Raw genomic sequence first — 26,951 nt, forward strand, 5'->3', positions numbered from 1 at the left:
GTACTCAGAGCAGGTAGGATGGTGGTTGAGCAGTTCCTTTTGAACAGTATTCTATGTACTGCTGTTGTTTTTTGATGGAGTTAATAACCTTTCCCAAAACACATATGTGGCTTTAATACACTGTGCTAACCAAGTAAAAGTTCTAAAGATTTCTTGAAATCTTTTGTATAACTTGGAAATTCTAAAAACATTGACTTCCTGATTTAGTATCACATGAAGATTTACTGAGGCACATCATATACCTTAAAATGTTGCAGCTAACGTATGCATGTTGAGGTCACAGGTGTCTTTTTCCTGAACTGTTCCTCTCTTGCTGATTAACATGTGTGGGCTCTTTATATTTTACACTATCCACTGGGTCTGGTGAATGTTTGAAGTAAGTAATCATTGTAGTGTGTAGGAATTCAAACACACAATTTCCCCTAATGGGAGTTGACTGTCCAACATGCAGTAAACAGGGTGTTCAGGCTGCAGTGCTAACACCTTAAATCAGCTTCTTAGACCCTCATGTGCAGCCCTGGAAATTTGTAATCAATGTGCTCTTTTCTGAAAATAAACCCTGGAGGCCAGCTTTTTTATAAAGAAATACAGGTCTGTTGGCTGCTACAAAAAAGGAATTCTGCAGCTTTGACCAACTGCATGGATGTCAACTGTCTCTTCCTGCTGAAGCATTTCACAGGGGGTTTGTTTTCCCAGTTGGAAGCAAGGAAATAAAACCTATTTTCTAGGATCTTGTAAAGTTGTTGTTTAATATTTGCTGCTAAATCATCTGGTAATTCACTGTTTTGTTTTTTTTTTTTTTTTAAGAAAAACGTTGACTAGTTTGAGAGCATTTTTATATTTTAATTAACACATTTTATTTGCCACTAAACAGCTTCTTAAATAAAATTCTGCACGAAAGAGAGACATTATCCTTTCATACTGTGGTATGAATGTAGATCTGGTGGATTTTACTCCCCCCCAGCCCTTTCCTTTATTGATAGCAAAGCTTGCTTGTGAGACCCAAAGGGTTAATCATATAAATTTCAGCTTTGGACCAGTAGGTGATTTCCATCACTTTCAGCATTTGACTATGGAACATGTATAGAGTTGTTATACCTCTCTGTAATTCATTCTGCTGCCAACTTCATTCCCTTTTCTCTGCCTGCATTTTAATTGAAACAACATTTGTATTTTTGAGCCAGGATCTGTCAGAAGTCCCTGTGGCTAGTCTGTGGTACAAGTAGCAGCAGACGTGGCTTACCCATATGGTGTGGTGCTTCTTGTAAAATCCATATGGCCTTGTTGAAGGGAATCCCAGCGGGGATGTGAAGGGTGTTAATACCCTTCAGGCCAGGCCTTTCCCTCCTGGGGCTTCTATGGCATTGTCTTTGCAATCTGCCAAAGCACAAACCTAATTCCTTTTTAATAATCAATTATTTCAGTCCAGGAACGTGTGCTGTATTTTTTGTAATCATATATTCCTTGAACTTATTATTTGTTATGAGTATTTTTGGCCATTTTTTTGAAAGCAAACCTTGCAAAAGCCTTTTCAAAAAACCCCTAACTTCATTTCTTTTGCTTGTGTTTTCAGGAAGTGCTGAACAGCGTTCCAAAGTTCTGCTTTCCTTTTGACGTTGAAAGGTATGTGCTACAGTTATCATTTATTTAAAAATATTTAATAGAAAATTATTTTTAGCATAATTACAAGCAAGGATTTAAAGAAAAGGCAAATGTAATGTATTCCCTAAACTTGCACCTGCAGATGAGAAAACGTACCCTTTGTTCAAGTAAGTATGAAGTCACTAGTAGGAAACTATCACAGCAAAATGTAATCCTTACAGAATTTTAAGAATATCTCTGTACAGGTAGAGCTACATTCCAGCTCCCAGTTTTGTACACTGTAATTGTGAGCACCATCTGTGTTAGTATAAGGATATAACACAGTTTCCTTTAAGCAGCGAGCTTCATTAAAAATGTTACAGTGCACCAGGATATAAAAACTCACTGAGCAGTACAGAAAATGTGTTGTTTGAGTTCAAAGAAATTAAGACTTTAATTACATGGAAGTAGCTGAATATGCAATTGATTTTTCTCAGAGAAGAATCCAGACCATTATTTATAATTAATTAGTCCTTACCTTTCTGGTATCAGTTATAGTCTGGCTTCCATATAATGCTGCCAGTCATTTACATTGTTCATATAAAATGTTTTTATTAATGAAAATATTTATTTGGGCTTGTCAACTTGATTAACGGCAATTTATTTAATAGATTGAACTCACTCAGTTTGGGAAACCCGTATTGTCTGAATTGGCAAAGATTGAATTAAAAGCTTGATTTGCATAATTAATGAAAGATACACCCAGGTAATGTGCAGGCTGAGCCAATTTCAGAACAACATGGGCATCAGTTGTAGATGGTGAGTTGGAGATGAGAAGCATCTATCAGATGCAAGAAGCTGCTGTCAGTGGAGGAAAAGCTGGTGTGTGGAGAGAGGAGAGTGTCTTTGCAGCAAAATGCACTGGCAAAATAAAGATCATTATAAACACAACTCCCCTGAAGTAAACTAGGGTTATTTAGTCTTTTATAGCTGAATTTAATTAAGTTATGTGGGTTTTGAACTGGTTAAGCTCACTGTCCTTTAAGCTGTTTTAATGACTTAACTAATATGGTTGTCAGTGGTTGGCTTTAAAGCATTAAAGTCTTTAATGTGCTTAAGATATGTACAGAATTCTGTTTAAAATTGGTAATGAAGATGAAAAATGGAAATAAAATATAAGGATACCAGAAAAAGGTGAGGTTCTGTTGCTGCCATCCAGTGGCAAGAAGATAATTTAGTGGCAGTGAATAATTATTTTCAAATAAGTTGTCTTAACTATTTCATTCAGAAGGCACTTAGCTGCTTATATGAAGAGAATGAACTTAATAAACTGTGGGAATACTTGAATTTCTAGCATAGCTAAGTAGGTATTTTAGCTGATTATCTGTAGGGGTAAAAAGCAAAGAAAAAGGGACAAAAAGGAAGAAGTGAAAGAAAGTTTGTTGTTTGTTTATTAACATCTCTGTGCCCTCTCCCCAGAGACACTTTTTGACTGTTGGCCTCATGCTTGACTATAAAGCAGTGTTCTCAAAGTGCAAAATTTCTACAAATTCCATAAAACCTGTCAGCTGGCCAGGAGTGGGGGTTCCTGGAAGCTGGGGTTCTGCGGGGAGGAATGAGGCTGCTCAGTCTGGCCTGCAGGCTGCTCAGGCAGTGCCGTGGTGGCTTTGGAACGGGTGCCGCACTGGCAGCTGCCTGCGGAGCTGGAGCCGAGTTCTGAGCGATTGCAGGGGGAACCAAAGGCAAGGCAGCATCATGGGAGTGTAGCAGCATGGCTGGGGGGGCAGATCTGTTGTGGAGCAAAGCACAGATATGCTGGAAGCTCATTCAGGAAAGTGGGGACTGTCACTGGAGTTTGTGTGGACAACTTACTGGCTGCATGATGTGTTTTTTTTCTACTCAGCACAAGCATTTTCTATATTGTGGACACACCTTACCAATTGTTTTAAACTAAACTAGTTGTCTTCTGGTTTCTCAGTTTAATGATTTTTTTTTTGACATTTGGAGTGATAAAGAAAAGGATTGAGAAAAACACTGCTGAAGTTCCTTTTTTCCACTGGAGATTTAAGATATTACAATCATTTTAGTATTTGTCTAGCCATAAACGTGCTTTCCCTTGTCTGATGAATATATATACATATATATATGTTTCCTCTTGTATATAGGATCATGATAGATGGTACACCTAATACTCCTAAGATAGATGCTACATCTAATACTACTAAGTATTTAACAGGCAGTTTCAATGCCAATTTCTGTACAGAAACATTTGAACTGAAATAGAAAATAGCTGTTTCATTCATTGAGTGTATTGTGCTGCAGAGAGCATAGCTTCTCAACCTGTAATACATGTATATTTATAGACATATATGTATTTTATTTATATTTATGTATATAAAATACTTCAAGCAATGTCTGAGCCTATTAAGAGCTAGAAATTACTAGTACAAAAGTAGTAACTTCCACTGATTCTGATACCTAAAAGATACCAAGAGACTTAAAACAAAAGATGTGAATATTCTATAGATTGCTTCTGGATTTCTACTACACAGCAGAGTTACAGATAATGGAATGTTAATTCTGTTATCTAGCTAAATAAGACTAAATAAAGAAGGAAATCTATGTTCTTCAAATTATGCAGAAAGGAAAGTTAAAGTACCAGTAGTAAGATCACTGTCACCCATTTTCTTTCAAGTCACCCATATTAATTACTTAAGGAAGTGAAAAAAGAAAGAAATGAGATCATCTATTTGATTTTCATTTATCCACTATCCTGCAATGGTCATAGAGATCCAGATTTAGTTCTCACTGTTTGATGGTGCTTGCATCATCTCACCGGGCATACTTTATGCAGATGTTAGAAATAACTGTACACTACTCACGCTAATTATCAAAAGTACATACTGTGAATGGTAATTAAAATTCTAGAGGAAACTCCCATTAAATTGAAACTGAAAGTCAAACTAAAAGAGGCACAATGGTGTAAAAAAATTCTTTGACCATTACTTAAACTTTGAGCTTTATATATATTTTTTAATTGAAAACAAACACATAATTCCATTACTTGTAGTTGTGGCTTACATTTTATTTTAAAGGGATTAAGAAATTAATTTCATCATAGAAGTTCTTGGGCATTTGCTTCAAGTACCCATGTCTCTTTTTGTGAATAAATTATTTTCTATTTAATAATGGCAAAATTGTATAATATTCTAGCAGTTTGCATGTATGTATTTACAAAGGAAGACCTTTTTCTTTGGTACTCCATTTGTTTCTTTTTGTATGGTCTAGGAGGATTTAACATTTGAGGACAGAGATTTTAACTTCCTTTTAATGTTTGCTAAAGTAATATTAATGCTTCAGACAAAACCATTTTGTTCTTTCTTGTTGCTTGAATCCTCTGTGCATGGTTTGCTTCACTTTTCTTTCTCCAGCAGTCTTTTGTATTTTCCTTCTCAACCCAGAGCTGAGGTGCAACTTTGCAGAGTCCGTACCCCAATCTCCACATCCATCAGTTACGTAGCTGGGTGATGACTAGTGAGGATGCAACTTCTCTTGTTCCTTTTGGAGCCATTTAAGGTTCAGTCTGAAGTTGTGCTACGTCACTGCTTGACCCCTCATTTTTATCTGTGCTTTGAGCCGCTGCCATTTCTCTCCACCATAAGTACTTCCCTTACTCCTTTCATTCCTCAGTCTTTTCCCTTTCAGGATGCATTTCTCCTGCTGAACGTGAAGCACACAAGCCTCTTTTAGATACTCTTTTGGGAGCTGCCTGTAGGATCAGCATGGAGACAACGATGTGTACCGCATTAATTTCCCCACGGTGCTCACCCAGTCACTGGGAAGCGCTGGATTTTGGAGGATAAGCAATGGTGCTGCTGCTGTACAGGATTTCTCCTTAGCAGCAGAATGTCACTCAAGTATGGGAATTACTGTGCAGGTTATTTAACTCCTAATCTGTTAGGGTGAGTGAGTATTGATAGCAGGAATGACATCACTGTCACTCTCCTGTTCCTGGCTAATGCTGTTTCTGTTGATATTTGTGGTACAAGTCTGTGCAGAAACACAGCTATGATCAAGCGAAGTGCAAAACCATGCCTTGAAATCATTGGATTTGCAGATCTTGTGAAAGGCAGTTATAAGATACCTTACACAAAAATTCTGCCTTCAGAGTAAATAGTTGGGAATGAAAAGTAAATAACCAAGAAAGTATTTCAAGTAATATGGGTGAAAATAAATAAACTGTAGCATTTCCTGTACCCTTCAGGGACTGCAGTCAGTTTGCAAGGGAGTTTCCAAACTCAGAAATGTAGCAGCAGTTACACACAACTGAATTCTTTGCATCTTGTGTCTCACTGTATTATGGCCCATGTTTGTGTAATAGTGAATGCGTGTGTGAGAGATAAGTGTAAGTACAAGTGTGTGCTGTGAGGAGTGTAACTACTGGTTTCACACAGGGGTTGTTTGATTCAGTGTGTGTGCAGAAGTGCACCTGTCTGAGAGGAAACCCGGAATGCGGAGGGAGCCGCCGTGTGCTCCCATAGACCCTTGGCCAGGTGTGATGGTCAGGGCCCTGAGCTTCTAGACAGGCTTCTGTTGCAACTTAAATACTCCCAGTGAGAGTCTTTACTCAGTAGTTGTGGTTTCTTTTAATGCTTCTGTTGTTTTGAAAACATAACCCCATTAATAAGCTAACTGTGCTTTTTATTTGTGGGAATTTTCTTACTTGGTGGTGGCATTGTCCATTTTCATATCTTTGGCAGTTTTTCTCCTGTTTTTTTTTTTTTTTTTTTTTTTTTTTTTTTCTGAATTTTAAAGGGTTGGGGTTTTCTGGGAGGCAGAGCTCTAATCAGATACCTTGGTTGGAACAGAGGAGCTCTCCACACAGGGAACCTGAGCTGTGGACTTGTGGATCCTGGAATGGGCCTGGAAGTGAAGAAAATAGTCCCTGAAGCTTAGATTAGGGTATAGCAATTAGCTGAAGGAGAATGCCCAAACTAGTGTTACTGTCTCCCCAATCTCTCCATCAGCTTGTACCACCACCTTAACATCTGGTTTTCAAATTCCTGCTTGAAACAGTTTCTATTCTGTTCTTTGATTTGGGAAATTAGGGTGACTGACTGGTGACTAGGGGGTTTGGTTTTTCCTATCAGTTTGGGAGTTGTAAAAATGTGAAACTTTCAGGTATTTAAGTAGCAGCCACGAAAGCTTCAGTCAGAACTGTGTATATTAGTTATATTGGTCAAGGACATGCACATGATATTTTATAAGTAACAATAACATTAAGACTTAATTTTAAAAGAATAGAAGTATCTATTCCCATGTATAAGGTTTTAAATTTTTTTAAACTCTTCAAAACTTTCTAAAATTTGAAGAAAAAATAATTTCAAATATCTGCTCTATCCTAAACAAAATAATTTGGAAAAAGAGCAGTTTTTATGGAGAGCAAAGGATAAATTTAATGATTAGATATGCTGTTTTTTGTTTAAAGGAGAGATTCAATTCCTGCCTTAATTAACTCTCTCAAGGCTCCCTTAAAATGAGACCTAAGCAATGGCTGTAGTGTAAACAAAAATCTTTAAAATGACTTTTTACCTACTCCATGGGTACTAAAGAGCCTTTTCTGCATTGTGTAGGCACATAGAAAAATTTAAAACCTATTTTTATTTCTATAGTGAACTGTAATAATGTTGAAAGAGTCCATTGTAGTCTGCAGGGTTAATAAGTATTTACACACATTCTTCATTATTAGTGATTTATTATTATTGAACTAACATTAAAAGTAAGCATGCAGGGCAAGAGTTGAAAGTAAGTCAAAGGCAAGGCAGAGGAATGAGTGAGGAGAATGTCAGCACTGGTTGGGAACGATTTGTGCCTGCTCTCCCCTTGCAAGTGAGCACATCATGCTCTCTTCAAACAGCCAACTAGACCAGCATTCTGCAGAAGGGTTTTGCAGCTAGGCTACTTTATCTTGTGCTCCAATAAAAAGTCTGGATAACATTTTGTTGAGGGAATTCTGGTATATGATAATTTCATTTTATCTGTGCAGGTTTTTATGCTAAGAAAAACTTGAGAGGCATCAATGTTGTGGTCCAGGTAGCAGGGCCAGGAGCTGCTGCCTGTTTCTGGAGGGGCAACTTGATTTCTGAACAGCCTGAATGTGCTGCAGTGAAACAGAGAGGCACAGACCCCAAGTCACTTGGCCAGTGTTTGTTTGCATGATGGAACATGCTATATATGTGTTAAAACTGTAGTGCTAGCACTTGTGGAATGTTTTATGAATCTGGTTTATACATTGTGGTCATCTATCGATTGAAAACCCCAGTTACCATTTGTTTTTCATGGTAAGGCTTACAGATAGTCAGTTTTAATTCTGCTGAAGAGGAGTAGAAAAACAGGCATCCTTGCTGCCCCCACATCTTAAGTGTAGCTCTCAAATTAGAAACCCAGAATTAATTCAGTATTTTAAACTGAACAGAAAATGTAGTCCAGATGGATGGTCGGTCACTGGCTTCTGTTAGCTGTTCTTTTGAAGCAAATGGGACCAAATGCAAACTTTTGGGTTCTTGTGGAAACTCAGTTTTTAGCCTTGGAGTGTTTCTCATATTAAAAATCTGGGACTTGCTGCTCTCATCTCTTTGGGAAGCAGTTTCAAGCTGGGCCACTCTTACACTGTCAAAACGTGGAGTTGTCTCTCTTAAAGAAGCAAAGGGAAGATTGTGCTATGGAGATGGTGAGATGGCATCAGAAATGCTTCCCACTGAACTCATAACTTGGCTGGGGTATTTTTAATAGAAAATATCAGAATTTAAATCTCATTTTAAAATAAGTGGCCCTCTGTACAGACATTTTGCCTGACATAGGTGTACACAGTACATTAAGACCAATTTGGGTTAGTATGGTTGTGCACAGAGCATCCAGCCTAGCCCTGGCAGGGGTTTTGTGGTGTGAGAAGCCTGGCCTGGCTGCTGGAAGCTCCAAGGCTCAGAGTGGGACAGGGCCGAGCAGAGAGAGGGTGGGAGCAGAGGCAGCCGAGGCCACTGCTCAGAGCGTTTCCAGTGCTCCGACTGCGCGGCTGCTGCAGGTTTCTGTGGGAGCCCCAGGGTGCACAGGCGTGCTCAGACCACAGGGCACATTCCACGGCAGTCTGCTCTCTGCAGGAAGGAGCAAAGTGCAGAGATGTGGCAGAGCAAACCGCAGGGGTGGCAGGGGAGCAGTGGGGCCTGGTTATTGATGGCTCTGTGGTGCCAGCGCAGCATCCCAGCTCCCCAGAGCCTGAGCAGGGAGGGACTGAGCACAACTGAGTACTGACAGTGCTTAAAGAGAGCACTAGATTGTTCCAGGCTGTTGAAGGCAGCTGAGGAAAGTGCTTGTTTTAATGATTTGAGATTAATTTCCTAATGGAAAAAAGTCCATTATTTATGGGTGATTATATTGGACTAAGTGTATCTTCTGATGTTGTATGCTCAGCACAGACTTTTGGTTCATCCTAGTCACTTTATGCTCACGAGGGGCTAAACTAAACTGAGAAGAGTGGGAGACACTGCCTCTAATCTTTAAACCTTTGTCATGCACATGTTAAACAGTAAAAATCCCTGTGTCCTATGCAGCTTCTCTTGCCCTTTAATCAACTGCTACTTTCTTTTTTCCCTAGGGGGTAGATTTTCTATATTTTATTTTGATGGAGATTTAAAAAAACCCAAACCAACCAGTAAAACCTCAACAACCCCCCTGCCCCCATATTACAAGGGATAAATAAAAAAAAAAAAGTGCTCTCTGACTGGTAGACTGGTGTCTGTGATGATTTTTAGCTTCTCTAGGAGTTAATTTTCAGTGTGGTCATCTAAGATTGAACCAGAAATGGCAGGTGTTAACCATTATTAGCAGGTTCTTAGGTATTCTGCTGTAGAAGATTGTGTAAGAACTGGAAAAGACCAGCAGATAATAGAATTGTATTGAGGATTATAGTGAGGATTGAGCATGAAAATACTTGAGACCAATGACTTAAATGCTCATGTTTTATGTGATTTAATGTCTGTATCTGTTTTTTTCAGGGTGTCCCAAAACCAAGTAGGACAGCATTTCACCTTTGTGCTCACTGACATTGAAAGTAAGCAAAGGTTTGGATTCTGCCGTTTGACGTCAGGAGGCAAGGTCTGCCTCTGTATTCTAAGGTAAGGTGGTACAATAAAAATTGAGTCAATGAGTGAATATACAGGAAAATACAAGAAAAAAATTATCTTTTACAAATTCTCTACTAATGTATTTAACTTTGCTTTCAGTGTATTGCTTTTCTATGGCAGCGTTCCCATCGCTTTCACATAAAAAGTGCCCCCAAACCCCATATGATGTTATTCTTCTGTGAAGCTAAATAATTTTATTTAAATAACATGAAATCTCTGCTTAAAGGCAGAGAACAATACATTGCAGCCTTAGAGGCTTGGACTGTTACGTAGATATTTTTACTTTCTAATCAGATCTTTGACAAGCACTCTGTCAATTCAACAGTAAAGTGCATTATTCTGTATTCCTGTCCTTGGAAAGGGGATTTTTGGGTGTCTCTTCCAAGTTCTTTGCCCAGACTATATCTAGTATAAGAAACAATAGATCTAGAGAATTCACAAGAGCATGCTGTTTTGTTGCAGAGGAGATACTGATGTTGGGGAGAATGACTCCAAAGAAATACTTTGTTTCTCCCTCTGCTTTTTCTTTCTTCTCTCTTAAGATAATTGTTTTGGTAACAAAAACCCTCAATTGTTTAGCTGTCCTAAAACCATTTTAATTAAATTAAAGTCAGAGTGATCTCATCAAAATTTGCAACTTCAATTAAGAACCTAGCAGCCAGCATGCCCAATAGAGGAAATGGGATATGCAGTTCAGCAGCAAATAGGAAGAACAAAATTGAATTTAAATTGCTTTTAAAGTGAAAATCTGGACAAACACAAGAGAGGAGGAGCCAAATGCATTGGCAGCAAAGGGGAAAGAGAGAATTTTGGAGAGTAGGGTAGGAAGAATATGGATAAAAGCAGGTTGTCAGGTTTTTGGGCAACATGGAAATCAGGTAGTTGTGGAGGGTGTCATAAGGCCATGTGAGTTAGGGAGGAAAGCCCAACATCAGCTTATAAAAGGATTATCAGTAAATGAACACTGAGGGGAAAAAGGACTAGCCAATATAGAGACTTGTAGAGTCGTGCTTAAAATTATTGGAAAGTGCACATCAAGATTTTAATGAACTTCTAAACAGATGCCAAGCTAATATTGAGAGCCAGTATACTGAATGATTTTGGCAAGTAATTTAAAAATAAATGTTTGGTCTAAATATTGCAGAAAAAAAAATACTACCATATAATGAAAGTAGCAAAAGGGAAATATTTTATTCTGGAAATTAATTTGCTTTCTGGGATCTTTGAAATATGCCTACTAGTAATACTTCAGAAGGATTTAAGTCTTAGACTTTTGGAATATAATATTTAACAGTTTTCTCTGTGATACCTTTTTTTTATATAACTCATTAAAACCCAGAGTGAAAATGTATGTGTATGCTTTTAGCTATTTTCTCTGAGTTAATCTTTTCTTCCCTCATCAAGCTAGAAACAAAATTTTTTGCATTGTTTGTGTGGCTGTAACAACATTTAATCAGTTATGCACACTCAAGTACATTTAAGTACTGTATGGAGTGCTGCAAAGGAAAGGATGTAAATTCTCAGCTGGTGTAAACTGGGTATTTCTTTCAGCATTTCCCCACGGACGTGCATCAGCTAGAGATTAGTCAATGGTCTGTTACTTGGTAGAAATAAGTACGAAAATGAAAAGTGGCAAGCTATAATTTTTCACTGAACCGTATCCAAAGCATTGCCTTTATTGCTTTTATTGTGACAGTTTCAAATTTACAATGCACAGCTGAATGCATAACAGCACTAGCTTCATAGCACTGTATTCGTGGCTGGGTACTCTGCTTATCTCCAGAATGTGTCTGTGTGTTGTGTTGTGTTTAGCTCAGATGGAAGGAATGCATCACTATTTCCATCTCATGTTCTAGTAGCCAGTCTGGTTTCTCCTCTGAATCCCAAGATGCATTGAAGTGACCAAGTAGATTTCACTGGGCATTTTATCTGTCTCTCATTTGCATGTGCTTATTGTTCTTAAATTAACCCAAATAATAATAAAAAAAGAATGCTGTCATATAAAGGGTCTGTATGCATGTTCAACCTCGCTTTTGTCCCTATATCACATGTATATCACATGTATACACATGATGGCTGATGTATGGGCAATTCACACCACTTGTTCATCACAGGTGAGTGCACAACAGCCACAGACTTGTATATAAACACACGGGTGCAGATGTACAGAAATGCCACGTCAAACTGCCTTCTCCTGTGCTCATGGATGTATCCCCTTGGACAAGAGGACTATAATAAGATTACTGACTGAGGCTTTGACAAAGACAATTAGAGATAGTTAAATACAGAAAACTTAGTTCAATTTGTCATAAATAACTGAAATGTAACTAAAAATCTCTAAAGACGATCAGGAACAAGCCAGTCAAAGTGGTTGGAAGCAGATAGTGTAGAAATTTGGGTAGGCTGATGAGTGGGGAACAGGACCCAGCTTTTCCCTTGTCCGTGTCCTTTGTGCATAGTACCAAGCCATGTGCTAACCTATGCCAGGGCTTCTAAAGAGATAGAATTTCAACTGCTGAATGGGATTCTTAATTGAATGCTGAAGTAAAGGCTGCTTGTCCTCAAGTTTTGCACTAGCAACTCAAAGCTGCATGTAAGATTAAAGTCTTGTGGTTTATGGGACTTTGGTCTATAATTCATTCTCCATCTGAAACACTAATTAAAGGAAATTATCTCTGAATTTGCAGCCACATGGTCCTGCTTTAAACTGGATAGTTTGAAACTGTACATACAAAATTATTCCATAAGTTTTATGGAGTTTTTTTGTGTTTTATATAAACATTTATATGAATTGTATAGATAGGATTTTCTTCCAAATCAGAATGTATTGTTCAAATACTATATTTATAAAACGAAATAAAAATTTCCCAAGGTAGCTTTCTTAGGCATTTTTGTATGAAGAACTTAATTGTGACATTATATTGTCTAGAATGAATGAGCAGAGCTTGACTCCAGTTGCCAAATTCAGTGCTAAACCATAATAAGATGAGAAAATAACTCTTGGATTATTCTCTAGAAATGCTGTGTGATTCCTTTGCAGGTTTTATTTAATTTAGTGCTTTTCATTAAGCTACATGGCTGCTTCGTGAAGCTCTCGGTGTGAATCCTGCTGTGTCACCTCCTCCCTCTCCACAAAGTGTTGAGCTAATGCAGCCCTGTATGACAAGGGGTACACAATAGGCATATTGTAAAATACCTTGCTGAGCTCATATTCTCTACTGGATCTTTTCTCCTAGTTTTACTTTCCCTATTTTTGGGTAATAGTTTTGCTAGTTGAGGTTTGAAGTGGCACAGTAGAAATGTGAATGCCTGCTTTTCGATAATAGTAGACTTAGTTCTTCTGGGTTTTGTTTCTAAGTATCACTGCTGCTTGCTGTGGTTTCTGGGTTTACACGAAATTGATTTTGAATTACCTGCATGGTTTTAGTACAAAGTACAAATAATTTGAAACTCTTGATGGACTCTGAGGTTGACCTTAGGTATGCAGAGGAACACAAAATGCATCATTAAAATGCTCAGTCTTAGATTTCATTAATTTTATGACTGTAAAATTGTCACCTACGTTTCCAAATGAAATGCTCTAATAAGGAAGACAGGTTTATGTGGTAAGGCTTTGTAGTTCTTCAGTTCAGACCACGCTTGAAACTTTTTCACTCTTCCTTTAGGCAAATCCCTTAGAAGCAGAATGTTTCAATTTTACACATTTTGTGTCAATTTTCCAGACAGAAAAGTAGCCCCTAGACATTAGACATTTAGCTACGGAAAGGCAGTTTCCTTAGTTTTATTTGATTACTAGAAGTTAGATTCCTGCTGATAGTTCAGGACTGTTAGTGGTTACCTGACTATTTGACAGAAAACATTTCCTCTCCTTTGTTTAACCTTTGACTTGTGAATGTAAAGTTTTATCAGAGCTGTAGCAGAAGCACCGGTGAGGTGGAAGTGTACTTACGGCAACAAGGGTTGTGCGTGACTTTGAATAAAAGTCTGAGCTCCTGCCTTGTGGCTCATTTGGATTAAGAGAAAATGCTAAGTATGTTTTTAATTAACCATGAACGATCTTGGTCTCTTGCTTTTCTGACAGACAGGGGCTGTACTTTTAAATAAAGACCCCTGTATTCTCCATCAGGGAATATATATATATATATATACATATATATATATTTTTTTTTCTCTGTTTTTATGTATCTCATGATTATGGAAGAAATATTTAAGAGAAATTGTATGTTTTTGGATGTTTCCCTATGTTTGTCTTACATGTTTGTTTTTCAAACCGTTATTGATTGTGACTTGAGGAATGCAAGGACAGTGGCTGCAATTAAAGAAAAATAAATAAGAAACCAGTAGTGGTTTCATAGTTTAAGGACTGAAATTAATTTAGAGTTCCAAATACATTAAAATAAAACATTTAACCCCTGATTTTCCTCTACTTTCTATACTGCAAAGGGACTTCATTGATAACCTTTAGACATTTTTATAAGACAGCTAATTAATTATGAAATGTACTGACTGCTCATAAATAATTTTATGATTACAGGTACAGTGGTGAGGTTTTTCTGGTAATGGACTTTAATTTTGATTTTATCTGTTGTTAGGGTACATATTAGTGTGTACCTTAACACATTAAGGTACACATTAGTGTGTAAGGTACATATTAGTGTACATATTAGTGTGCCAGTTCTGAATTAGGAGGAATAATATATTACAGGTCTCCTCTGTCAAATTCAGCCAGTTAAAAACTACGTGTTTCAGACAGTGCATTTCTGTGCTGTATGGAAAAAAATAGCTACCCAACTAGTAGATGTTGATGCACATTTGTGTGCTTGGTGAATTTTCAGTACATAGACTAGTTCTACAGTGCTAGGAAAGATTAAATAATTTTGCAGGATTTGTTAACAGGACAAGGTAAGAAGATCCTTTGACCTGAAATGCTTCTGGAGTTTAGCTGCCATACAAACAAATGCGAACAAACCAACAAGGACAAGTGCCTGCTACTGTCCATGCATCACAACAGCCCCATGCAGCATTCCAGGCTGGAGCAGAGTGGCTGGAAAGCTGCATGATGGAAAAGGGCTTGGGAGTGCTGGTTGACAGTGGCTGAACAAGAGCCAACTGGGCACAGGTGGCCAAGGAGGCCAAGGGCATCCTGACCTGGATCAGGAATAGCGTGGCCAGCAGGACCAGAGAAGGGATTGTCCCCCTGTACTCGGCACTGCTGAGGCAGCTCCTTGAACTCTGTCTTTGGTTTGGGCCACTCACTTCAGGAAGGGCATTGAGATGCTGGAAAAGGTCCAGAGAAGGGTAAGAGAGCTGCTGAAGGGTCTGGAGCACAGGCCTGATCAGGAGCAGCTGGGAGAGCTGGGGGTGTTTATCCTGGAGAAAAGGAGGCTCAGGGGTGACCTTACTGCTCTTTGAACCACCTGAAAAGAGGAGGTAGCAGGTGGGTGTGGGGTCTCTCCTGGGTAATGCGTGATGGGACAAGAGGAAATGGCCTCAAGTTGCACCACTGGAGGTTTAGATTGGATATTAGGAAAAGTTTCTTCACAAAAAGGACTATTGAGCACTGGAACAGGCTTCCCAGGGAGGTAGTGGATTCACCAGCCCTGGAGGGATTTAAAAGACAGGTAGATGTGGTGGTTGGGATGTGGTTTGGTGGTAGATTTGGCAATGCTGAGTTGATGGTTGGACTCAATGCTTTTACAGGTCTTTTCCAACCAACAGGAGTCTGTGATTCCATCTACAATTCTTTGTCCAGTATGATATACTGGATAAAGATGTAAAGCCTATAGCAGCCAGTGTTTCTCTACAAATCAATCTGTTTACTAGAGTGGTCCAAATCAATTTGTAGGATTATTAACAAACATGCTTCCAAAATTAGCCTATGATGGAAGAGGACAAAAGTGTTGCTTGACAGCCTTGAGGATTTAACAAATTGCCAAGGGCTTGTACTAAAATCTAAATTTATCTTGTAATCTAAATCTAGCTTGTACTAGAATCTAAAAAACCACCTGCTGGTGTCTTCATCATGAACAAACACACCTGTGCTTACTCTGAATGCAGAGATGCATTGTATATGCACACATGCAAATGCACTCTTTACTGTTGATGAAAAAACAGGTATAACGAGTCTTTATTATGGGAAGTGAATTACAGTTAGCTAATACATAAAAGAAAAATAGAAAGGGAAGTTTGTTGTTTTCCAGTAGACCTTTGTAATATTTTGTTGAAGCACATTATAATTAGAAATATTGACAAAAGCCTTTGCAATTAGGCCGTGCTGTTGAAGAACTGAAGATGATGTAGAAAAGAAGCAGAGGACAGGTTCTGGCAGGTTCTTTGGTTTCATGCCATATAATGTCATGGAGTAGTTGTTTTGATTTCCTTAATTTTTTAGGTTTCAGAGGCACATTGAAATGATATTAACCTTGTGTCTGTGGTTATAAGGCTTAAAGCAATTCTTTTACTATTCTTTCAGTTCATAAAGGAAACTGACTTTCATGAACTATGGTCAAGTAGGATGTTTTCCTCAGTGGTTTTGTTGCACAAAGACATGGAAGTCTATCATCAACCTGATGTTGCTAAGGGAAGAAGTTTCTATGCAAGTTGCTGTGTTCTATGCTGACTCTGGTCAGCATGCCTTGCTGTATGAAGTAAAAATCTCCCTTGGCTTTCTGTTAGGGTTCATTAATTTCAAATAATTAATTTGACCTTTTTAAATGCTTAAAAATTGAATTTACTTTTTCTTTTCTCAGTAATAGGGGAGCTGAGATCATGCATATAGAAAAGAAGTATGATTAATATTTTATTGAAATAGAATTTATTTTTATAGAATGCTGTTCATAAATGTTCATTATCAAAAATAGATGATCAGATGAGATTTGAGAGTATTCTACAGCAAAATGTGCTGGGGTCATGTATTCTGTTAACACAGAGGTGATAGCAAGAAACTGGAAAGCCTTTAGGTAGTCTTACCCATTTGTGTGTGCAGTGTTATAAAAATACTTTGTGATTTATACCCACCTTGTACCTTGACTTTGACAAAATGCTAGGACAGTATTCCAGTCCCTGCTGTAATTCTGGGTTGTGAAGCTGTTCCACAGCTCTGACATTTACAGATACTCTGAACACTGCAGCGAACAATTAATTCTGTTTGCTTCTCTCTGCTGTGTTTCAGTGATGTGTAAAACCAGGTTAGCATGATTTGAGAAGACAATAGAACAGGAGTCCTAGGTGAAAGAATGCTCAAAGATCAGATGTTTTAGGTGCTGATATGGTGGGTGTTTTACAAAGGCATGGAATGTTCACACCTGTAAGCAGTGAGTGGCCTTACAAAGGTGCACTAAAGTAACTTTTATGATTGTATTAAGAAAATATTGAAAAACAAATGTAATAATGTCACACCTTAACCACTGTCATCAATACCAAGCATTAAAAATGTCTGTGAGCATTAAGAGGTTGATGTTGTTTTGATTAATAGCACAATGTATGGTAAAGTGTGATAAAGACATTAATATGGTGGATTTAAAGGAAATCATTAAATCATTGCCTCTGTCTCTTTTGCTTGGCAAGAGCAAATTCATGATGGATTTTTGTGGGTTTTTTTTGTGGTTTTTTGGAGGTGTTTTTTGTGGTTTTTTGGGGGGGAGTAGGTTTTGGTTTTTTTAGGAGTCAGTAGTTAAGCATTTCTAAAGACAGCAAAGATTGCTAAAAAATGCATTAACTGTAACTGTGCTTAGATTTTTGCTGTGCTTTTTCCTAAGAATCAGGATCTGTTTCTAAAGCCTTGCCAGCTGCATACTGAGAACAGTGGTGTTACAAAGAAAACATAACCCTGCACTGGACTCACTGCACAAAGCAGTACTTGGCTTCTCTACCAGCCAGGGTTTCCCCTGACAGCTTTTCTTTTCCTATCAGGGAAAACATTTTGGTTCTGCATACCGGGTTTTTGCAGTTGCAGTTAGCATATTTCCTGGAATATATACATTTGAAATGTAAGGTCTGTCCTCAGTGTGCACTAAAGCCTTTAAGAAATGCATGTCTGTGGATTTACACTGCACTGAAGAATGAAGTCTGTAGGAGTGTTATATATGGGTATGAAATGTTCTGAAAACCTTTCAGGCACTATTTCCTTTCCAGCTCCCCCTTCTGATCTCTCACAACTAATATTAACTATACCTATTACCTCTTCAGTAATGTTTGTGATAAAATTCTAAAAGACATGAGAAGATGTGTAACTTGTAAATAAGGCATAATTTATATTGTGATTATTTAGTTTATCAGACTTAATAGCTTAAATAGTGATGGTTGAAAGTTCTGTAAGTTGTGGTCACTGATGATATCACTGTTAAAGAGAACCTCTGGAAACAGAAGGCAAATTGGAACTAATACCACTGTGCTGGAGTTTCTTTTCTTGTGCTCTTCAGTTATGTCTTATTTGTCTTGGATTCTGTTTAACTCAGTGACAGTATTGTGCTCACGGGCTGCAGACTTGTCTTAAAAGTCTTTTAAATATAGATGTATTAGTGTGTTTGTGTTTGCAATATTGGAGAACAGTTTTATTTTTGGAAGTTAATTTTATCTATAGAAATGACTTTATAGGGAGACCTATGTCCTTACATATAATGTGACATCTCTGCTATTGCACAGCATTGCACCGCTTGTCAAACAGGGGGTACTTGGTCTGCACAAACAAAGTTGGTTTTCATTCTCCAAGCAGCAGGCCTGTCAGCCCATTGGGTGTAGAAAGATGTAGAATTTCAAAATTGCAAGTAACTACTGAAATCAGTAAAAAATTAATGATAGTGGGAATGAGATTAGAAAATGTTTCAAATGTTTTTTTGGTGCCTTGAAAATACTAAGAAGTCTAAGTATTATGAGTTATTCTGTGCTTAATGGAACTTCATGCAAGTCTCCAGCATAAAAAAACTATCTATCTATACTGTCTATCAGTGATGTGCCATTAAATTTCTGGGGAAAATTTTGATATGCTTTTTATTTGTGTGTAGAGATGTTATGAAAATGTGCAAGTCAGAGCAATCATCATAGTATTTTATAAGCACTGGAAAAATACATTGGTATTTTATTAAAACACTTTTTTCTTCCTGTTTTAGTTACCTACCATGGTTTGAGGTATACTACAAGCTCCTAAATACCCTGGCAGATTATTTGGCTAAAGAACAGGTAATTTTACATAGTCTAGTTCTTTGTGTAAAATATTTTCCTTGGAATATTAGTCACCATTTCAAATACTGTAAAGGGATTCTATACGGTTTAAAAGTTTAAGGTTTTAGAAGCAAGTTTTATTCCTCTTACTGAAATTCAATGAATTTGAACATGCAGCTTCCACAGTCACTCGAATCCCACATTATTCTAAAAAAGCTGCTGAAAATATACCTTTATAATGTGTCAGTCTCAGCATAAACAGGTCCTGTGTGAAGTGTGAGCAGTGTCACATCACTGGAGAGCTGCGTGACGTACTGATTGTAAACTGCAGCTCTCTGGAACTATCTGATTATCAGCTGCAAACACTTTGTTCAGAACTGTATAAAATATGATGTACTGTTTCACCCTTCAGATTAACTAAAAACTACCTCTTGTAATTCTGACATCTCAAGTAGCTAGACAAAATTACTTGCAGCATTTGGTGAAGAATCATGATAGTTTAGTTTGCATATTCATAAGCAATTAGATGTATTCCAAGACTACACAGCAAAGGACCTACTGGCATCTGTCTTTACTGACAACATTAAAGCTATACCTTTCTGCTTTATATTAGTGTATTAGATTTCAATTTAAAAAAAAACATCAATATTTAGCCATATGCTGTAGACTGGAAAAGCTGACATTTCAAAAAGATATGAAGTACAGAATAAGCAATAATTATGCATTATAGTAAATGGACTATAGAGAATGATGATATTGTATGTAAAAAGATAAATAGGAAAGTTTGGTATTAGCTGTGTGATTCAATGAAGTGGAATGTATATAAGTCTTACAAATGCTCTAATTAGACCTTGGTTTTGGTCCCTATTTAACTATAGTAGAAAAAACTGTTATTAAGGTTGTATTTGAGAGAAGGGGCTAGGGGTCTTGATCACCAGTGCTGGCACTGCAGTTATTACTTCGGGCAATTGAGGTAGCAGGATTTGTTGTCTTATGTGCTGAGGCAACTGCTTTGGTGGGTCAGAGAGTTGTAGCAGTGCATGGAAGCAGTTTGTTCCACTGCCTGGAGCCGTACCTGTTGCTGAGGAGGCTGTGGGAGGACGCTGCTCCCTCCTGGCCCAGGCACTGTTCATCAAGAGCTAGACCCAGAGCCTTGCTCACTGGTATGAGATCCAGTAGCAACCTCTTCTAACAGGGAGAGGCAGAAGCTTCCTGTAAACTCAAAATAATATGTTTAAAAGCTGGCCCTGGCTTGTCTCTGATACTTTTCGTTTTACTTTGAAGAAGTAAATTCTTTTACATAAAGAATTTAATCTCCATGAACAAAACCCCTAAACTGAATGAAAACCTCAAACCACGAAAAGCGCCAATCACTTTTCTTTCCCAAGTAAATGTCCCTCCTAGAGACCAAAGTGACAGATACCAGTTAAACCAGGTAGCTGCAAGTACATTTTAGCAAACCTTACTGACTGTTTTATGTGTTTTGATGAGGCATATTGAATAAAATTTTAAAGAAACCTTTATCATGGCTAAAAGTTTGAGGAAGATGATGTCCAGGATGTACAGACCAGCTTGACATGGTATCCCAGTTTTCAGTTGCAAATGATGTAAGTCCTTTAAGGAGTGAGTGGGGAAACATGTAAGAGATGGGCTTAACTTGCAGATACAATCATTTTATGAGATACAAACCTGCCCTGAACTTTATACTTAATATTTAAATACTTCACTATGTATTACAATTCTTTTGGTTATTAAATATTTTTATCTCTTTGTCAATATGTAGTTTGATGTGTAGCAAATAGTATTTAGTTTTTATATGATAATTAATTAACTTTAAAATGTATTCCCTATAGGAGAATGACTCAAATGATTTGTTGAAATCATTGTATAGCCATCCTGTGCCAAAGGCGAACGCTTTAGTCAGTTTAAGTGTGGTAAGTATTTTTTCTGTTTTGCTCCTACTGACTATGAAATAGTAGGTAAAGTTGAAAGAAAAAGAAACCTCAACCCTTTGAAAGAGTAAATTTGTGTTGCTTCCCATCATTAATTGGCTTGGACAACCTCCTTTTTTCCCTCTGTGCAGGGTAGAGTCTGTGTCTGTCTCATGTTGTTTTCTAAAAGTCATAGTCATAGAGAAGAAGAAATTTGAATTTTGCTCTATGGATGAGAAAGTAAACTGCAGTTGGATCTGACAGTGCTAGAACTACTTTTTTGTGTTTCCAGCTGTTTCATGTAGACAATTTTGGTTTCTCCTGCTGTGCATCAGGAGACACTAACTCAGTTTTATTGCCTCTTATGTCTGAGTAGGTACAGTTTCAGGATTGGTCAAAAGTCTGTGAAAGCTGGCTGCTTTCCTATCTTTCTTCCTTTTTTTCGTAGTTTTGCTTAATCATACAAAAATGCTGTAGGTAGAGCAGTAGAAGTACACTCTGTTATGTGGAACTTGAAGCACATCTCGGTGAAATAACGTGTCCAGGCCTCCTTTGCTTTTGTACTTCAACTTTTTGTGATGTGGGGCAGGATGGTGATAGTGGGGCAGAATGGTGTTGCTGCAGAAACATCAAAAAGTGGGTATGTCATTGTTAGGGTTCCTGAAGTTTTAGCCAGAATTAGCTTGTGGGTGCATGTTTAAATACATTTGTAGAGCTTGTGTGAAATATAAAGCCAGCACAGAACCTCTGCTGTCTCCGAGCCATTTGCATGTTCAGAGCATCTGTACAGTTACTGCAAATAGCTGGGTCTTGGTTGAGCCATCGCATGTTGCAGGACACAGGAAGTAATGATTTTATAAAGGTTTCGCTTCCACACATACTGAAATATCGTTATATTATTTATCTTGACCTGATTTGTGTGGTTTCTTGTGACTTTTAGCTCATGTATCTTAGAAATAAGCCCTGTACTTCAGTTGAAGTAAGCACAGATTCTAGAAGAGCATTTGGCCCTATTATGAGGGCAGGAAAAATGGAGTCTACCACTTCTGTTCCAGAAGTTACTGATCCCTGCTGTTTAACATAATGCTACCTTTATTTTATTTTAATTTTTCATATTTTGGATTCCTTGTGTTTTCTTTAGGCTATAGAGACCTAATATTTTCCCACCTTGTACAGTGCTAATTGACTCTATTTGAAAGTCCTTCCAGTCTTGTGTGTTGTTTTTCACCAAAAGAATGAACTGGATTTGAGTCTGCAGTTGGAAGTGTTTCTGTTGATATGGGTTTTTTTTTTTCTGTTGGCAGTGTAATGTTTCAGTTCCTAGCACCTTTACCAAAAATACTTCTGTATCTCAAATAATATTTTGCTATCATTAATTGTAGTATTAAACCAGTTAAAATTTGGCAACTCTAAAATGCTTTATAAAATGTCCTTCAAAACTCCTGTGGTTCAGAGGGACATAAAAAAGTTTTAAATATATTTTTCCTTGTATTTCTCACCAAGTTCATCTTGTCCATAACTTGCTCACCTCAAAATAAATGTTGTGGGGAATGTGGACATGGCTGTCTTGGTGAATACAGCTGGCTACACTGAAACGACAGATTGCTTGCTATAAAGTCGATATTTGTTGGTTTTCTTTCAATGTTGTCTGACTTTGGAATTGTTTTTTCTCAATTATGCCTTGTTCCCAGTTATATCAAAGAGTTTTCTAATCTTTCTTGCTGAACAGTGGCTATTGAAATGCAAACCTCTTGCCAAATGCTTGGCTGCTGGGACAGTAGAGCAAATATTGTGGGCTCAGATAGGGCAAAGCAGGGAGGAATGGTTCAGTTGGAATCCCAATGCTTGTTGGATCTAAAGACACCTCTGTTTTTGTACTGCTGCAGGGAGCAGGGAAATATTTATTGCCACTTGCAGTTCTAGTCTTTTGTCTTGATGTTTCTTTCTTGGTCCTCAGATACGGTAAAAAAAGCTAGACTGGAACCATCAGTAGTCATAGACTTAAAATGAAATTAGAGTCTAAAAATAATTGTAGAAATGGCATCCTGAGATGGCTTTTCCTTGTGCCAGGATCAGTCTGGTTCAGATTTCATTCACTCAAATGTGCTGCAGGGTAAAGGCTCATGGATACTGCAGCAGGGTTTGGGTGGCAGACCACAGTGGTCCTTAGGATTGCGTGTGCATAACTGTGCATAAATTACATCCAGTATCTGGAAATGTGGTGTTTCCCAGCAATCTTTGGTCAAAATGCCCTTGCCCAGTTAGAGACCAAGTTGTACTCTCTGTTGGTCCCAGTAACAAATACTCTGCAGCTGAAATCTATGACGTGGTCATTTCTTCTATGAAGCTTAAAAATAATTTAGGTCACTTTTTTTTTGTTTGTTTTAATTTTTAAAAAATGTTGTTGTTATTGGGAAGGCTGGATAAGTCTGAATTCAAATGGGGGAGGAATAAAAGGAATAAAACTTACTTTCAGCCAGTATTTTAAATATGAATTATTACAAGCAGTAGAGGCAGCTTTGGCCTTTCTTGTTGGAAAACTCAAAAGTCAACTATTCAATCTTTTTCTCATCTTGCATAAGAACCAAGAGATGATTTTTGCAAGTGAGCAAGTTTTGAAAAAACAGCCTTGTCTTGTATCGGTGAGTTTAAAAGGCACTGACTATCTAAAACCTATAATAATTAAAGAAATAATCACTTGCTATAGGACATCTCTGTTGATTTGAGGCTTATTTATACCTGTCCTTTGGGGAATTCTGCTGCTGTCTTTGGCCTAAATGACCCATCTAATATTAACATACCTTTTCTGTTTAAATCCAGCTTCAGAGCTATATGTGTGTGTGCATCATAATCCTTTGGTAAAAACTGCTACAAAAATCAAACCCTTGATCTGATGAGCAAAACTTGCATTTTCCAGTGTCCTTTTTAAAGAAAACCTTATACAGGACAGCAACCATTAGTTTAGTATCTCTTCCAAGGTCATTTATCTTCGAAGGGAGTTCACAAAGATGTGCAAGGACTCCATACCACAGTATTTTTGCTGCTTTATGACTCTTAATGACTGCAGTAATAGCTTTTGCTTCTCATAGATCTGGCTTCCTTTTCTGTTTAATGAGTGAAATATTATTACTTTGTTAATTAGAAATAATTACTTCTCTAAGTTAATAACTTCATTACTGAGAAATCTTTTGATAAATATTCTGTGACCTTATTACATATAGGGAATAATTTTCTTTTCTCAATATACTTCTGAAGAATGCAGGCATTCTATCTGAATTTAATCTGAATATTTTCCTCTTCTTGAGCAGAGAAAAAAATATTTTTTTTCCTGTGTTGATGGGAAACAATACCTGTGATATTTATTGTGCAAATGGTATGATGTTTATGGGATGCCTTTTTTAAGCCAATATTTTCCTTAAATTTTAACTATTGCCAATGACCTAATTTGTGGGGAAAATTTTCTATTAAATGCATCAAGCTGTTTTAATAAGTCTCCTACACAGCCTTAATAGTATTAATTTTTTTTTCTTGAATGCAAGACACATTTAAGTCTTATAGTCTTAGTTTTGGTATATATTTTTCAAGTTTGACTTGAGAACTATGAAAGCTATGTCTTTGTGTTGCTAATTACAATTGTAAAAATGTACTGTAAAAACAAAAAGTCTGAAAAACCAACAAAATACTGTAAAAAACCAAAAGCTAAAAATCAGTAATTGTCTTATTTACATAACATGCAGTCATTTTTTTTTCTTCTTCAAAATTTAGACTAACATGCAAAAATGCCTTCAAAATTACTGAGCTAAATCCATGTCTGATAACTAATAGGAGAGTTGGATTAACGAGAGTTAATTTACATTACATCTGGTTTTAGTTTAACCCATTTTATATTTACATCCTAGATGGCCTCAAACTAAGATGCATAAAATTGTTAATGTATTTCATAAATGATTGCAGGATCTCAGGCTTCAGATCTTGCATTTCTGTTACCACATTTTTTGGTTCAAAGATGTTTGGAAAGAGAATTTATATAAAGTAATAATATTTCTGTTCTAAATATTTTTCTCATGTGAGTGGTTTTTCTTTTCCATTCTAAATTTACATTTTATCTTTTAGCATTTTTTGGTTGCAATTTTTAATTCAATGCTTAATTTAATCAATGCTTCTCTCAGGCTCATGACAACATTTAAAGCTGGCTTAATTTCAGTGTTATTTCAAAACTACAGCCCAGCATTTTGTTCCCTTGGTTTTGTGCTGTGCAGAACCAGAGCTTGTCATTTTGTGTCGTGATCTGCTTAATTCTTTGTCTAGCAGCAGTAAGAATGTTATTAGAAAAATGGCTATTCGCTTAAACACAAATGGGGTTGGAAATCCTAAATGGGTTTTTACGAAAAGATTTTTTTTTCCTGTGTGCATAAATTATCAATTATTTTTTCCCATTCGCTAGCACTCGTATTTCATTACTCCTGATATAACTGGATTGCCAACTATCCCTGAAAGTGTAAGTATTCCATTTCTTATTTAACCTCATTTTGGGCTAGGCTGAACTTTTGCTTTTGTGAAGAGGAGATTTTTTTTGTTCTGAGACTGTTTTTAGAAATGATTGATGTCTGTTATTGCAACCTTTAGTTGGTAGTTACTGTTGCATTCATTAACCCATTTTAAAGCATTAACAGAGCATTTCTGACCACTGCTATATCCACCCTTTTCTTGTAGTTACTTGGCTTCTTTGCATTTACTAGGATTACTTAAATAAAATATATTCTCCTTCATCACCTTGTGTTTTATTTGAATACTTCCCCTTTAAACACTGCATTGCTCAGCTGCAAATTCACCCATCAAGATATGCAGTCATTTTTTTTGTGCAAGAAGGCATTGTTTCAGGCTTTTTGAAAACATGCTGTACCTGCCTACACTTGTATGCTAACCAAACACCAAGAACAGAGGGTTTGGGCCTTTTTGGTTGTAGTTTTTATTTGCTTTATGAAGACTTGCATTCTGTAGATGCTAAATCCTGGATGGTGCTGTGGGTAAATTGCAAATCGGAAATCTCAGCTCACGTTCTCTGTGACATGTTTGGCTAGATAGCATCTCATAAAAGAGCTTTGAAGGGTCCTTTCTTCCTTCTCCAGCCTCTAAATCTGGAGTTGTGCATGGCTGTATAGGTGTGTGTTTTTACACTTTCAACCAGTGACTTCCTTCTGGAAGTTAAGCTGTGGGGGTTCCCAAAATCATGCAGTGCCCCAGAGCTGGTTTCTGGTGGATGATGGTGTTGGGGCAGCAGGGAGCTGCTCCTGGCCCCCCTCAGTACGGAGGGATGCAGGGTGGGATGTGCCAGGGAAGGACCCAGAGCTGGGAAACACCAGAGGAGGGTGTTGGTAGCAGAGAGGAGGCCTGAGGGTACATCTGTGCTGGTGGGAAGGACCCTAAGGAGGTGACATGGACCATGTTGCAGCTCAAGAAACCAGGGGAAGTTGCTGGATGGAGGGATAAAAGAGAGGACACTTGTTGCTAGCACTCATTGGGCAGGACAGGGCTTAGTTTTTAAATGTATATCTTCATTTGTTTTACCTTATCTTTTGAATGCCTCTGTTTTTAAGGAATCCCTTAACTTATGACTTGGTGTTCTAATATAGTTTTGGAGGCTAGAAGGTGTGTTTTGGGCTTAAATTGAAGAAAATATGGGAAAGCATCTAGCTGGGCATGTGGCTGATGGAGGATCTTGCAACAATGCCAATGTAGATTTATTTTTCTGGTTTGAGAAAGGTAAAATAATTTTAAGGTGCCTTTCTATAATTATTTTTTACTCCACTAATAAAAGTCTCATCCTTCAGTATGAATCAAAATAGTAAGGTACTAATGGAGAGTTAGAAAATGCAAGGAGTGAAGAGATGAGGTAATTACAGTAAATTAGCAATAAAATGAATTTTTTTACCTTTTGTTGTAAAGTTCATGTATTTCAGGGGCAGTAGCTTTTAAACTATAACAAAGAAATAACTGTGACTATCTCCCAAAAAGAAATTGGTCTATAAAAGATTGTGAACTGTTTTTTAACACAGCTTTTTCAACACAGAATCAGCACACCATTATCAACTTCAGTGTT

The 26,951-nt window shown here is 37.4% G+C and overlaps 1 protein-coding gene across 2 annotated transcripts in view; it reads left to right on the forward strand.

Annotated features, from left to right (window-relative positions):
* The window catches only part of DENND1B (DENN domain containing 1B), a 153,943-nt gene that overhangs the window by 54,935 nt on the left and 72,057 nt on the right, over window positions 1–26,951 (forward strand). The window contains exons 4-9 of one of the 2 annotated variants that reach the window (XM_053950416.1): window positions 1,574–1,623; window positions 9,633–9,752; window positions 18,869–18,938; window positions 20,774–20,854; window positions 23,434–23,493; window positions 25,296–25,349. In XM_053950416.1, coding sequence (XP_053806391.1) covers window positions 1,574–1,623; window positions 9,633–9,752; window positions 18,869–18,938; window positions 20,774–20,854; window positions 23,434–23,493; window positions 25,296–25,349 — 435 coding nt within the window. The remainder of the gene's footprint in view (window positions 1–1,573; window positions 1,624–9,632; window positions 9,753–18,868; window positions 18,939–20,773; window positions 20,855–23,433; window positions 23,494–25,295; window positions 25,350–26,951) is intronic. The other variant, XM_053950417.1, reaches the window with a different exon arrangement.

The sequence above is a fragment of the Vidua chalybeata genome, chromosome 9 (assembly GCF_026979565.1).
Source record: "Vidua chalybeata isolate OUT-0048 chromosome 9, bVidCha1 merged haplotype, whole genome shotgun sequence".
Classification (NCBI taxonomy): Eukaryota; Metazoa; Chordata; class Aves; order Passeriformes; family Viduidae; genus Vidua; species Vidua chalybeata.